The sequence below is a fragment of the Leopardus geoffroyi genome, chromosome C1 (assembly GCF_018350155.1).
Source record: "Leopardus geoffroyi isolate Oge1 chromosome C1, O.geoffroyi_Oge1_pat1.0, whole genome shotgun sequence".
Taxonomy (NCBI): Eukaryota; Metazoa; Chordata; class Mammalia; order Carnivora; family Felidae; genus Leopardus; species Leopardus geoffroyi.
Window position 1 is genome coordinate 214,934,229 of NC_059328.1, and position 15,407 is coordinate 214,949,635.

Sequence of the window (15,407 nt, forward strand, 5' to 3'; positions counted from 1 at the left end):
GCTTTTTCAACCAAGCATATTAAAAGTTAAGTCTGATTATATCAGTTGTATAAATTACTGTTAACATTTCTTAGATTATACTTTATTCTTTTATGATTTGATTCAAAGTTTAAATATAATGGTTTTGACTGATTTTTTTATATTATAAAAATTGTAGCAGACGTATGTTGGAAAGCCTTAAAAAGCAGTGATCAGTCTTAATAAGCTATAGATGTGCCTTATCTGCTATGTTTGGTTTAAGTAGGGCTCAAAATTGGATACGTATGGAGATGCAACTATTAAGGTAGGGACAGCTAAGCATCCACTCTGGGAAGTGAACTTAAGAAACTCAGTAAGAGGAAAACATGAGCCAGATGCCTAGAAGGATAGATTCCTATCATGGTGCATACTTAACAGACGGTTTAGAAATGATAGTAGTAGAGAGAGTTCTCAGGAATTCAGCACTGGATCATGAATACTTCTTTTGAGTAATGATTCTAGGTTTGCATATAAGCAAACTGGATATAAAGCTCCTTAGTTTTCATAGAAGGCAATAGTTGTTGTAAATAAAGGAGTGTGGGAATAATGTTTCTTATCTTTTTTGTGAGTGACTTACAAGTAGCTACATCTATTGGGCTGATGTTTGCCTTCTTATTTTCAGTTTGAATTTTAGACTGCTAGTTTTAGCAAATTGAGCCTCAGTAGTAAGAACGTTTGACTTTGGCTCCTTTCTTTTCTGTATCTCCCACAGAGAAAGCATTCAAAAAGATAGAAAATTTTAATAGGTTAAAACTTGTCTCTCTTTTGAAGGCTTTCTTAGACTCAGGTTTGTCAGATATTAACAAGATTTCCCCTTTGTGTGTGTGTGTGTGTGTGTGTGTGTGTGTGTGTGTGTGTTTAATACGTTAACTGACATCTTTTATTCTTAGGAAGTCTTTTTCTGTTGGAAAGTAGATGTAATAAACAGTATGCTAGGGTGGATTTAGGAATGTCCCTGGGGGTATTATACAGAAATAAAAACTCCCTGGGGAGAGTTAAGAGTTGAGAATAAAGGAAAAGGAAAGTAAGCATGCTGTTGTGGAAAAAGCAGTATTGGATGCAGAATTCGATTCTAGTTCTGCTTTGCCGTTATGCAAGTTACTTCTGTCAGAATTTTTGTTTCTTAAACTATAAAATTAGGATAGTGGGCTATATAAAATCTTTGACATCTGTCAATGCTGTAATTCCATGACTTTTTGTTGGGAATCAGAATTCCAACTGGAATCTTGTCACTAGCAAGTTGGCATGATGAGTTTGATATTAGGAATTGACACAGGGGGTTGGTCGTATCCATAATAAAGAATGGTATTTTTATGAGAAGAAGGAAAAGGTGTAAGACCTGCCAAAGGGAAGGCAGGAACTTCAGTTATGGTCACATGGTCAGTGTAACAGATCTGGGCTAGGAGTGTGCCCTGTGAATGGCTAACTGAAGTTTGGGTCACATAGCCAAAGCTTATCCAAAATGTATACTTTGAGTAAAGTGTCCTTTAAAAGTAATTTGTTTCAAATTTATCTTTCAAAACTGTAGAGTATGTTGTGTGGCTCAGTACTTATTGAAGATAACCACTATTGTCACTTAGTGGTATCATTTGTATGCTAAGCTCTTAACTTGATTTAATTTGCCTAATTTTCTCTTTAGTTGATTGATCCATTTGATTTCACAGTTAATCATAGTTTTCTCCTTTATTTCCTATTCATGATTTTCTTTTTCAAATACTGTCATGAAAGTTTTCTAAGGTCTGTATCCTCCTCATCCCAGATGGCCCTCGTTCTGCAGGCTGGCGTGAACACATGGAACGACGGCGAAGGTTTGAGTTTGATTTTCGAGATCGGGATGATGAACGGGGTTACCGAAGGGTGCGCTCTGGCAGTGGAAGCATGGACGATGACCGGGACAGCTTGCCCGAATGGTGCCTAGAGGATGCTGAAGAAGAGATGGGCACATTTGACTCCTCCGGAGCGTTCCTCTCTCTGAAGGTAGGAAATCTGTTTTAAATGTCATGACACACACCAACCTTCCACCAAAGCCAAATGTACTGTTGACCTTCGGCTTTATTTTCTTGACACAGAAAGTCCAGAAAGAGCCGATTCCAGAAGAGCAGGAGATGGACTTCCGGCCTGTAGAGGAAGGGGGGGAGTGCTCCGATTCTGAGAGCAGCCATAATGAAGAAGCCAAAGAACCTGATAAGACAAATAGGAAAGAGGGAGAGAAGACAGATAGAGTAGGAGTTGGTAAGGCTCATTTTTGTCTTGTACCTTCTTCTTTTCATCAGATCAAAAGCTTCCTAAGGTGCTAATTTAAGATTACTTTATGTTACAGAAGCTAGTGAGGAAACATCCCAGACCTCATCATCATCTGCTAGACCAGGTACTCCTTCAGACCATCAGCCTCAGGAAGCACCACAGTTTGAGAGGAAAGAGGAACCCCAAACTGAGCAAACAGAAAAAGCTGAGGAGGAGAGTCAGACGGAAAATAGCCTGCCAACCAAAGTGCCCAGCAGAGGGGATGGTATGTATTTATGAGAGTAGATAAGCTAAAACAGGATTCTGCCCTGGCCAGTGATCATTGATTAGATGGGTTTCCGTTTATGCCTCCTGGAGCTGCTTCTAGTGGTGAATTACTGAAACAGATTATTTCACTAGTAAACTTAGTCAAACTCTGCTTCCCATGTACGTGTCCTTCCCAAAATTCACCGAAACAGAGAGGAAACGAAGGTGGAGCTCGGGAATCTCACTTTCTACAAGGTTATGACATGGTCACCTTGGTTATCAGCGGAGCAGACAGGGTTTCGGATCCTCCACAGTAATTTGATTCTCACATCAGACAGCTACCTTCCCAGTGGCTGCAGGATGTATGTCCAGAAGGCACACTAAAATGCTGTTGTTTCAAAAGAGGCCAACAAGAATATGGATGAAGCTGTGGAGGTCCTACCACCTTTGCTAGTGAATAAGCTTAAAACATATCTCCTTCTCCAGTATTACTGTTTTGATTTTACTTTGCCTCATATGCCTTAGTGGGTAGTATTAATGTTTACTTCCATGTTTCTCCTGGTACATACTTAAAATTGACATTGTAATTCCTGATGTTGAAGGGTTAATGGATTGAGTCTCCATAAAAAGTCACAACTTTACCGTGGCCTGTGAGACCTTGCATAACCTGGCATCTGCCTGCCTCTGTACAGTTTGAGTGCCACTTCTGTCTCCTTCCTCTGTTCCCCAGCCTCACAGCCTGTTAGGTCCTCAAGTGTGCCCTAGCACGTGCTGTTCTCTGTGCCTGAAACTCTCTCCCATCTGAAGTTCCCAAGCCATGTTAGGTATCTTCTCTAGTTTCTTAAACAATTGACACTATTCCTCACATGGCAATACAGTATTAGAAAGATCTGTTTATTATTTTTTTTACTCAGTAGACTAATATTTTGAGGGCTTAAGCCAAAGATTTCTCTTCAGAGTTAAATGTCCAGGACAAAGCTTAGTGAGTGAATTCAGCGAGTGTTTGAATCTCTGTTAGGCACTGTGCGACTTGTCCATTTGGAGACCTGTTTGATACGTAGTAGTCATTTTTCAGTTACGATGTGCCCCTAAATTACTTGTGGCTCTTTCTCTTGAATGTACATTCCTGGGACCTTACTCTAGGAGATCCTAGGATGGAGTCCGGATGTGTGTATTTTGAGAAAGCTTCATAGATGTGCATTAAAGATGAAAACTCTAGATTGATAATCTGTGAGGGAGATAAAGGATATGTGTATCAGGCATCTAGGGCTAAATTCCCATTTTTAGAGGGTAGGTAAAGAGTAGCCAGAGAAAAATCTTCAGAGACAAGAGTGGACTAGAGTGAAGAGAAAGGAAGGAATGGAGAAGGTTTTAGTTTAGGCTTGGGTAGATAATGTCAGAGGCTACTGAGGTCGGAAGATGAGGACTAGCTAGGTAAAGCCATTGGATTTGGGGACTTTGAGCCACTGCTTCTCTTTGGGAGAGCAGCTGTGTTGGAGGGGTGGAAGTGGAAGTCACAGTGTAGCAGGTGTGGGTGGCAGTGCATAGACTGTTCTTTTAAGGAGTTTGGCAAAGAAAGGAAAGACCGAGAGGAATGGGAATGTGGAGAAGCTGTCTGTAATTGAACCAATAAGGTTCCAAAGGGGAAGCTGCAATTGTCTCTAATTACTTTCATCCCCCTTTTTATTTTAAGAGCCTGCATCCTGAGAGGTTAGAAACAGGACCCAAAACAGAACCTCTTTTGTGGTCTCTTTTCTTATTGAGAAGACCGTCTGCACTGTACATGTAGACTCCCAGGAGCTCTTTGTTGTCCTAAAAACTAATGTATTGCATTACATTTATTATCACCTGAAATAGGTTCTTATTTAAGAGAAATGCTGATACGTTTAATCAAAGTTTTGATGGTGAGATATGACATTTTTTGAGGAGATTTGCAGTGCTTTGTTAACAGTCTGCTATTTGGAGACACGTTATAAAGATAACATTGGTCTGATTCTGTTTGTTTTCAAGAGGTAGATGTGTCACTGTTGGGCAGATGCTGTAGTGACACAGGCAGGCACTGTAGGAGGACCTTTTAATCCTTATATTTTGTCATTCTGTAGAGTTAACTGCTGTCATCGTAGGGAGAAATACTACACTTCTCCGTAAGAAGTTGCTGCAGTGAGGGGTGCCTGGTTGGCTCAGTCGGTTAAGCATCCAACTCTTGATTCTGGCTCAGGTCCTGATCTCAGGCCTCCTGACCTGCGTTGGGCTCTGTGAGGACAGTGCGGAGCCTGCTTGGGATTCTCATTTTCTCTCTCTGCCCCTACTTAGCTCATACATGCACGCATGCGCACACACCCACACCCACACTCACACCCCCCCCCCCCCACACACACACACCCTCTCTCTCTCAAAAAAAAAAAAAAAAAAAAAAAAAAAGCTGCAGTGTTTGATACATTCACCTTTCTGTTGAGCCCATTTAGTGAGTGGCCCAACTTGATGGAGAGCTAGTTATTCTTCATGAGAACCTCCGTAGTTTAAAGGTTTTTCATGTTTCTGTGTTTTTTCCCCCTCTAGAAACGGTTTCTGAGGTCCAGCAGTCCCTGTCCCAGATTCCTTCAGATGCAGCCTCTCCCCTTCTCATACTTCCACCTCCTGTTCCCAGTCCTCGTCCTGCCCTGCGGCCAGTTGAAACGCCGGTCGTAGGTGCTCCTGGTATGGGCAGTGTGTCCACAGAACCAGATGATGAAGAGGGCCTCAAACATTTGGAGCAGGTAAAAATCATGTAATTCTTTTTTTCTCCTCTCAAAGCACCATAAAAATTGAAAAGCATTGAACAGATATTCAGAAATGGAACTTTTGTGCATTAGATTTTATGTACTGGAAAAGTTGTTTTAAATCTAGTATTTATTTGTATGAGTAATTGTCTTTCAAATCATTTCATGCTTTTAAGTTTCTGCTATGTAGTAGTCATTATGTCAGGTTATTTTTTCTCTTCTGAGGTTGCCCTTGGCTGTTTGCTTTTCTTTTTTCTTTTTGGAAATTAATGGAATGCCAAAAATGGCAAATACAAGCAGCTGTGGATGGGCACAGCATCTTCTGTATTTTTTACCTAAAGTGTAACTGGGAATAGTTAAACTCTCAGGATATTAACATCGTATTCACATCTCTAGATTTCCCTGAGATTAAGTATACCTTTGTTGGATGTAAATGGTGACCTGCTTTCTACAGAAGAATCTGTTTCCTTTGCTCTGGGGTGGTGGTTGGTGGCAGGAAATGCTAGAAGAAAAAAAGAAAGTGGGCAGTGTGTTAGTAAAACTTGTAAAACTTTTGTAATTGTATTAATTGAGCCTTTGTTGTATTAACACCCATGTTTTTACAGGTTTAGATTATATGTTTCAGAATTGACCAATGGCTTACTGGTTTTAAAAGTAATCTTATTAATGTGTTGATTAGAAGAAGCCTGGGCTTTGATCCTTACCAGTTTGTGTTTTAATTTCAGTTTGCTTTGCTTAATAATTTTGAGACTCTGAGCAAGATTTGACCTCTCTGAGCCTTAGTTTCCCCCTCTATAAAGTGGGGATAGTACATATTTTCATGATATTGATGGAAGAATTAAATGGTTGCCTGCTGTGTTTCTTGCACAGTACTACCTTTTACAGATCAAGTCGTTCAAAAAAGGTAGGCATTTTTATTAAGTGTACTAGTATTAATTTGGGATCGTTTGTTTCCTCAATCCATTTTTTTTGTTTTTCTATTAGCAAGCTGAGAAGATGGTGGCTTATCTCCAAGATAGCGCACTAGATGATGAGAGATTGGCATCAAAACTGCAAGAGCACAGAGCTAAGGGAGTCTCAATTCCATTGATGCACGAAGCAATGCAGAAGTGGTATTACAAAGATCCTCAGGGAGAAATTCAAGGTAGCTTGTTCCATTCTACTTGAAGCCATTATCTCCTATAAGATCGTCATTATTTAATGTTAATTTGCATAATAGTGGAAAAAGTCAATTTTTACAGTTTTTCTTTGTGTGTGTGTGTGTGTGTGTGTGTGTGTGTGTGTGTACATACACACACACACACTTACTTACTTACTTACTTATTTAAAGGTTCCTTCCATAATACTTTGCAATTTCAGTGGTGGGGGGAGGGAGGTCCAGTGAAAATCATTTGAATACAAGGCGGAATGTGATAGTAAATATAATAGGGATGCAGACAAAATGCTTAGGACGCCCTTAGTTCTGGCTTCCCAGCGGGTTAATTGGGCAGGTAAGAGTTACCTTCTCTGCACTTCAGTTTACCTCCCATTAAAGGTGATCGCAATCATAGAAGACCTTACCTGAATGTTTTGCTCAAGTGGAATTGATATCATAAATGGTAAAGAACTATCTGAGAAAGGATAGTACAATATTATAAGCTAATCCCTTAAAAAAGATTTGTATGGTGCGTAAGTTAGAATGGGTAGAGAATGTTGTAAAAGAAATTTGTTGATTCATTTCTGCTTTTGAATTCTTTGTTTATAACCTGAAATTGATTGACTAATATTAGTGTCAGTTTCATGATACTCTTTTACCAAGTACACCCTGTGATCTCTTTGTGACATACTAACTCCCTTTCCACTCTAAGTCCCCTTAACCTCTATTGTCTGCATAACATCTATTACTGCCTGGTTCTGATTTGTTCATGACCTGTTCACACCCCCATAGAATGGAAGGTGCTTGGGAGCAGGACAAGTATGTGTATGTTTCGTTTTGTTTTGTTTTTTTGTAAAGCAATCAAAAGTGTTTATTTGATGTTTTAAGGCTTACAAATGGAGAGACAAAATGTGCTTCCAAATTCAGGGCTGTGTGTTTTATTTTTTATTTATTTTTTTTTTTTAATTTTTTTTTTCAACGTTTATTTATTTTTGGGACAGAGAGAGACAGAGCATGAACGGGGGAGGGGCAGAGAGAGAGGGAGACACAGAATCGGAAACAGGCTCCAGGCTCTGAGCCATCAGCCCAGAGCCCGACACGGGGCTCGAACTCACAGACCGCGAGATCGTGACCTGGCTGAAGTCGGACGCTTAACCGACTGCGCCACCCAGGCGCCCCAAGGGCTGTGTGTTTTAATTAAAGCATATATGGAACGGCGCCTCGGTGGCTCAGTCAGTGGAGCATCCGACTCTTGATTTTGGCTCAAGTCATGATCCCACGGTTGTGTGATTGAACCCCACATCAGGCTTTGCACTGAGCATGGAGTCTGCTTAAGAGTCTCTCTTCCTCTCTCTTTCCCTGTCTCTCTCAAATAAAATTAAAAAATAAAATATAGATGTGTGCCTTAATTAAATATACTTGAGATAATTGCAACTTTACATGCAGTTGTAACAAATACTACAGAGATTTTATGTACTCTTTACCCAATTGCCGTGAGTGGTAATCTCATGCAAAACTGTAGTACCATATCCAGCCAATGTATTGACTTTGAGACAGTTTTTAGAACATTTTCTTTTTTCTTTTTTTTTAATGTTTATTTTTCAGAGAGTGAGAGAGAGAGAGAGAGAGCATGCACACGTGCAAGCAGGAGAGAGGCGGGGAGGGGAGGGGGCGGTCAGAGGATTCGAAGCGGGCTCTGTGCTGACAGCAGACAGCCCAATGTGGGGCCTGTACCCATGAACCTCTAGATCATGACCCTGAGCCAGAGTCGGACGCCTAACTGACTGAGCCACCCAGGTGCCCCAAGATTCAGAACATTTTCGTTTCCTATTGCCCTTGGATGCCCACATGCATTTCCTTTCCACCTGTTGCTGCTCCTTAACACTTGGCAGCCACTAATCTTTTCCCGATTTCTGTATTTTGTCATTTCAAGAATTTTGCAGAAATGGAATCCATTTGCATCAAATGGAAAAAAAATTGTTTTCACTCAGCACAATTCTCTGGAGATTCATACAGGTTGTTGCATGTATCAGTAGATTTCTTCTTTTTATTTACTGAGTAGTACATCCATGATATAGATGTATCGTTGTTTAACCGTTTTATCCATGAAGGGCGTCTGGGTTGTTGCAGGTTCTGGCTATTATAATAAAGCTGTTAAACATTTATGGATAGGCTTTTGTGTTAATACAACTCTTCATTCCTCTGAGACATAAATGTCCAGGAGTGCAATTGCTAGATTGTATGGTGATGACATGTTTAGTTTTTTTAAGCAACTGCCAAGTTGTTTAGTGGAGGAGCTGTACTATTTTTGTATTTCTGCCAGCAATCTGTGAGTGATTCATTTTCTCCACATCCTTGACAGTATTTGATGTTGCTATTTTTTACCTCAACCATTTGGGCTTGTTATAGTGGTATCTCATTCTAGTTTTTGGGCTTGCCTTTCCTTAACAGCTAAAGATGTTGGACATCTTTTAATGTGTTTATTGGTGTTTATCCTCTTCAGTAAACGATCTCTTCATGTTTTTTACTTGTTTTCTCATTATTTGCTTTTTTTAACCTTTGAGTTTTGAGACTTCCTTATATATTCTAGATAATAGCCCTTTGTTAGGTATGTGGTTTGCAGATATTTTCTCCCAGTCTGAATCTTTTTATCCTCTTAACAGAGTCTTTCACAGATCAAAAGTTTTAGATTTTGATGAAGTCCAGTTGATTAGTTTTTTCCTTTAATGGATTGTGTTTTTGGTATTAAGTCAGAGATAGAAGAACTCTTTGCCTAGCTTCAGATCCCAAAATTTCCTTTCCAGAATAATTTAGGTTTTTTTCATTTAAGTCTGTGGTCTATTTTGAGTTAATTTTTGTATAACGTATGGGAATTAGGTCAAAGTTTATTTTTTTGCTAATGGATGTCCAGTTGCTCTGGAACCTTTTGTTGAAAAGCCATCTTTCCTCTTTTGAATTGCTTTTGTACCTTTCTCAAAATTCAGTTGGGCATATTTATGTTGGTCTGTTTCTGTGTTCTTCTATTCCACGGATCCTTGTGTCTGCCTCGCCACTAATATCACAGTCTTGATTACGGTAGCTATATAATATGTTTTGAAATTGAGTAGATGGATTTCTTCCAGTTTTTTTTTTCTCCTGGCTTATTTTTAGCAAAGTAGTTTTTAGTTTTTCTAGTTCCCTTTGCCTTTCCATATAAATTTCAGAATAGTCTTGTCTATATTTACCATATAAATGTGTTCAGAAATCTGTTTATATATCTTGCTGAGATTTTAATAGGAACAGTGTTAAACCTCTGTATCGTTTTGAAGACTTGACATCTTTTTCATGTTGATTCTTCCAGTCTATGAACTTGTGTCATTTTCAGCATAGATTCTGTACATGTTCTATTAGATTTGTACCTACTTGATTTTTTTTTTGAGTGATTGTAAGTTTTATTATATTTCAGTGTCTTTGTGTTCATTCCTACTGTATAGAATTGGATTTTGGATTTTTGTCATTAGTCTGTGACCTGCTGAGCTCATTTATTAGTTTTAGGAGTTTTTGTTGTTGTTGTTTGGGTAGGTTCCATAGGATTTTCTTTGTAGACATTGTTATCTGCAAACAGGGATCGTTTTAATTTTTCATTTCCAATCTATGCCTTTTATTTCCTTTTGTTGCCTTATTGTATTTTCCAACACTGTGTTGAATATGATGGGTGAGAGCAGACATATTTGCCTTGTTTTTCCTATGTTCCTATCTTAGGGGGAACACTTAGTCTTTAATAATTAAGTATGATGTTAGCTGCTTGGTTTTCTTTTTTTTTTTTTTTTTTTAATTTTTTTAACATTTATTTATTATTATTGAGAGAGAGACACAGAGCATGAGCAGGGGAGGGGTAGAGAGAAGGGGAGAACAGAACCTGAACAGAATCTGAAGTAGGCTCTAGGTTCGAGCTGTCAGCGCAGAGCCCGATGCGGGGCTCGAACTCACAAACTGCGAGATTGTGACCTGAGTTGAAGTCGGACGCTTAACCGACTGAGCCACCCAGGCGCCCCTATATTTATTTATTTTTAAGTAATCTCTACAACCCTGAGATCAGGAGTTGTATGCTCCTCTGACTGAGCCAACCAGCTGCCCTAAGAGACCTCCACTTTTACTCATGGATTATTTGGAAGTGTGTTATGTGGTTTCCAAGGGTTCGGAGATTTCCCTGTTACCTGTCTGTTAATGATTTCTAGCTTTATTTTATTGTGGTTGAAACACATCATATATAATTTCAGCTTTTAAAATTTTATTGAGATTTATTTATGGCTCGGAATATAGTTCGTTTTGCTGTATGTTCTGTGGGTTCTTGAAAGAATGTATACTTTGTTGTCTTGGAGTGTTCTGTAAATATCAGTTGGACCTTATTGATGGTGTTGTTGAGTTCTATAATCTTGTTGGTTTTCTGTTTAGTTCTGTCAGTTGTTGAGAGAGTGGTGTTGAAGCCTTCAGCTGTTACTGGAGATTTCTCTGTCTTTTCAGTTTTATTAGATTTTGCTTCACATATTTTGCAGGTTTGTTCAGTGCGTACGCTTTTACCGTTGCTGTGTCTTCCTGGTGGATTGACCCTTTATTAATATATAATATCCTTCTCTGTCTCTGGTAATTTTCTTTGTTCTGAAGTCTACATTATCAAATACTAATATAGCCACTCTAGCTTTTTTAAAATTTGATTAATGCTTGCATGATATACCTTTTCCTATCCTTTTATTTTCAACCTGCCTATATTGTTATATTTGAAATGACTTTCTTGTAGATAGCATATACTTGGGTCATGTTTTCAGATGTATATATTGGGTCATGTTTTTTGTTGTTTCTTCGTTCTGGAATATATGAAGTAAAATGAAAGGTCAGGGAATTCACCTCCATGTGGTTCCTCAGGCACCAAGGCCAGTCTGCCTTCTCTCTACTGTTCAGAGTGTTCTTTTGTTTCCTTTGTATATATAATGTTAGGGTTTTTAGTTGTATTTAGCAGGAAGAACAGGGAAAAGTAGATCTACTCCATCTTCCCGGAAGTGGACATTATAGGCTTTTGTTTTATTTAACTGTTGTATTCTCATTACCTAGACTCATGTAATTGGTATTCAGTAAATATTTGCTGAATTAATTAATTAATTGTTATTGATCAGCGTGAATCTGTTAATTTTATGTATAAAATATTTGATTTTTAATTGTAAAACATGTAGAGAATGTTACTCTCCCTCCACCCTAAGCCAGATTTAGTCATACCTACGTAAATAATTTATCTTAATGTTTGTTTGTTTGTTTTTAATTTTTTTTAACGTTTATTTATTTTTGAGACAGAGAGAGACAGAGCATGAACGGGGGAGGGTCAGAGAGAGGGAGACACAGAATCTGAAACAGGCTCCAGGCTCTGAGCTGTCAGCACAGAGCCTGACGCGGGGCTTGAACTCACGGACCGCGAGATCGTGACCTGAGCCGAAGTCGGCCGCTCAACTGACTGAGCCACCCAGGCGCCCCTATCTTAATGTTTTTTAATGCTCGGTTATTTTTGAGTGGCAGGGAGGGGCAGAGAGACAGACAGAGCTTGAGACACAGAATCCAAAGTAGGCTCCAAGCTCTGAGCTGTCAGCACAGAGCCTGATGCAGGGCTTGAACTCAGAAACTGCAAGATCATGACCTAAGCCAAAGTCAGACACTTAACAGACTAAGCCATCAGTCCGCCTCATAATTTGATTTAATTTGATTATTTATACTTTGCCTAACCTTTAATAATCTGGCAGAAAGTGAAATTTAGAAAAAAGCATATTTAGCCCTACGTGTTTATATTCTTTATACATAAGTGATACAAAGTCTAACCAACACATTTTTCAGTTTTATTATACTTTTCTGACAAATGAATCTGTAGAGATTGAGTGAGATGGAGACAGTTATACTCCTTAAGGTAATTAAAACCCCACAGACAATTTGGGATATATAGACATAAGTTTTATTTCAAAATCATTTCTGTTGTATTTTATTAGTTAGAAGCCTGTTTACCACTTTTGGGGATAAATTGAATTAAAATATTGTATCAAGTATTTGACAGGTGTTACCTGAAACAAGTTGTACCTCTGGATGAGGATCAGACTTAGGAAATATTTTTTTCCTCTTCAGTCTTAAAGGATTTTTATTGCCCTTCTGTTTAAATGGTGCTGTTCTAGGTCCCTTCAATAATCAGGAGATGGCGGAATGGTTTCAGGCGGGCTATTTTACCATGTCTTTATTGGTGAAGAGAGCATGTGATGAAAGCTTCCAACCTCTTGGTGATATCATGAAAATGTGGGGAAGGGTTCCCTTCTCTCCCGGTCCAGCTCCCCCTCCTCATATGGTAAGTACCGTATAGGTCACTCAGAACACATGCTAGACGCAGAAACACTTGCTTCTCTTTGTAAGCACAACCTAGATACTGTGTCTAATGAGGAAGAAACTGTAGTTCTTTGAAAGTAATTGAAATGGCAGTGGGCAGTCTGATTGGAGACTGCATCCTATCCATAATGATCTTTTCAAAACTCAAATACCTGTGTCCTCCTCCCTCCCCCTGCCCCCGGTCTCCAAATTCTAAAGAAACAAAATCCTTCAGTAGCTTTCCAGCAGGTGTAGAATAAAAAACATCTTATCCTGACTTGCCTACCAGCTACTACATGTTCTGGCTCCTTACTTTTCTAAGCTCACTTCAGAGCTTTTACCTTTTTTTTTTTTTTTTTTTTAAAGTTTATTTAATTTGAGAGAGAGATACTGAGTTCACGTGTGCGTGTGTGCGTGCGTGTGCAAGTTGGGGAGGGGCGGGGGGGGGGGGGAGAGAGAATCCCAAGCAGGCTCTGTGCTGGCAGTGTAGAGATCATGACCTGAGCTGACACCCACAGTCCGACCCTTAACCAACTGATCCCTCTAGGCGCCCCCCAGAGCTCTTACTTTTATCCAAGATGCTTCAGTTAGGTGACTTCTTGGAGTTTCTTTTTGCCTCTAGTTAGAATGCACATTCTCCTCTCCTCCCCTTTCCTTCCCGCCTCTCTGTTTGCCTCTTGCTTTCAGAATCATAAATTTTCTGTCTTAGGTTTACCTTAAAGCAAATAAATGTTGCTAATAGACAACTCCAGTGCTTTGAATATTTTGAAGACTTTTTCTTTTTTTAATGTTAGTTATTGGTATGTTAACTAAAAACTGGATCATAATGTAACCTTCCTTGTGTACTGGCACTGGAAGGCCTTTGAAGGGCAGATCCTCTTACTCGTCTGTAGCTGCGTCTGGGCCTCTTCCTATAGAGTTCATTTGGGAGGGCTGTGGATCTGCCTTACTTTTCCTTCTCCAGGTTGGGATGTCAGGGGGCTGCCATAGTCAGAAGTGGCCACAGTTAAAAATGTTTAGTGTGAACATTGGATTTCTGCAGTAACATTCACCATTGATTTATTCATCAACTGCATATTGAGGGCCTGTGCTAGGCCTTGTGGTAGGTTCTTAGGAGATGAAGGTAAATAGGGCACAACTTCTATGGTCAGAGGAGTTCATAGGTGAGAATAGCAGCTGTCAAACTTATTTGGCCATAGCCCATAGTAAAAAAAAAAAAGTTTTACACCACTCCTCTGTACATTCATATATACTGTATGCATATTCATAACTGTACACACATACACATATCTGTGCAATAAGCTTCACAAAATATTTAAAAAAAACTTTTAATGTTTATTTTGAGAGAGAGAGAGACAGAGAGAAACAGTGCATATGGGGGAGGGGCAGAGAGAGAGGAGAGAGAGAATCCCAAGCAGGCTCTGCACTGTTACCACAGAGCCCGATGTGGAGCTCCAACTCATGAAACCATGAGATCACGTCCTGAGCTGAGATCAAGAGTTGGACCCTTAACTGACTGAGCCACCCAGGCACCCATTATAATATTTTATGCCATGCACTTTTTTCTTTCTTGCTTGCTTTCTTGCTTTCTTGCTTTCTTTCTCCTTCTCTCCCTCTCTATTCCCTTTCCTTTCTCTTTCCTTTCCCTCCCTCCTTTTCCTTTTCCTTTTCCTTTTCCTTCTCTTTCTCCTTTTCCTTTTCCGGCTCCTCCCCTCCCCTCCCCCCCTTCTCTCCTCTCCTCCCCTTCCCTCCCCTCCCCCTCCTCTTCTTTCACATGTAAATGTTGATCTTGACCCAGTAATTGATGTCAGTCCATGATGGGTTGAGACCTCAAGTAATTTGGAGAACAGTGAAGATTCCTAGATGAGGGGAATTATTTCTGACATTTCTGTTGTAAATACAAGGGAAAATTCTATTATGTATTATTGTATAAACATTTAATTTATATACCAAGTTGGAACTTTATTTCCATTCTCTGAAATTGGGATGAGTTATCGTGCATGTCTCAGAACTTTTGAAAGTTCATCCCTTGCCCATTGCCTGACTTCCAGTTACAGGGGCTGAGCCTCCATTAGACTGCTTAACAGGAGGAACCATGGCAAGCTGTGTCTCTGTCAGCTATGATTGCTAATCCCTGAATAGCCCTGATAAGAGTTCACCTGGATGATGAATATACCTTGAAGTGTAGGTTTTTATGTAGACATTTTATTTTTATTTTTAAAAAGATTTTATTTTTAAGTAATCTCTACACTCAACATGGGGCTCAAACGTACAACCCCAAGAGTCGCATGCTCTACCAACTGAGCCAGTCAGGCACCCCTTAATAAAAGTAAGCTCTACACCCAGTGTGGGGCTTGAACTCTTGACCCCAAGATCAAGAGTTAATATGCTGTACTGGCTGAGCCAGCCAGGTGCCCCCTTATGTAGAAATTTGACATTAACCTAGTGTAGCTTCCAATCTTCAGTGTATAGTGGAAAAGAAAAATGTCCCTGAATTTCAGATGATCTCTACCCCCAAGAAACTGTGTATCAAATGTTTCATTCCAAACCATGATCTGTGCACAATAATGTAAACAGTTCACTAATGATTTACCGTAGTCTGTGTTACCCTTATGCTTTTATTATTTCTTTTATTT

The 15,407-nt window shown here is 39.4% G+C and overlaps 1 protein-coding gene across 10 annotated transcripts in view; it reads left to right on the forward strand.

The window, feature by feature from the left end:
• The window catches only part of GIGYF2 (GRB10 interacting GYF protein 2), a 146,710-nt gene that overhangs the window by 92,438 nt on the left and 38,865 nt on the right, over positions 1-15,407 (forward strand). For 7 of the 10 annotated variants that reach the window (XM_045481735.1, XM_045481742.1, XM_045481734.1 and 4 more), the window contains 6 exons: positions 1,778-1,995; positions 2,088-2,250; positions 2,339-2,527; positions 5,068-5,264; positions 6,252-6,411; positions 12,588-12,754. In XM_045481735.1, the coding sequence (XP_045337691.1) occupies positions 1,778-1,995; positions 2,088-2,250; positions 2,339-2,527; positions 5,068-5,264; positions 6,252-6,411; positions 12,588-12,754 (1,094 nt within the window). The remainder of the gene's footprint in view (positions 1-1,777; positions 1,996-2,087; positions 2,251-2,338; positions 2,528-5,067; positions 5,265-6,251; positions 6,412-12,587; positions 12,755-15,407) is intronic. The other 3 variants (XM_045481739.1, XM_045481738.1, XM_045481741.1) reach the window with 1 other exon arrangement.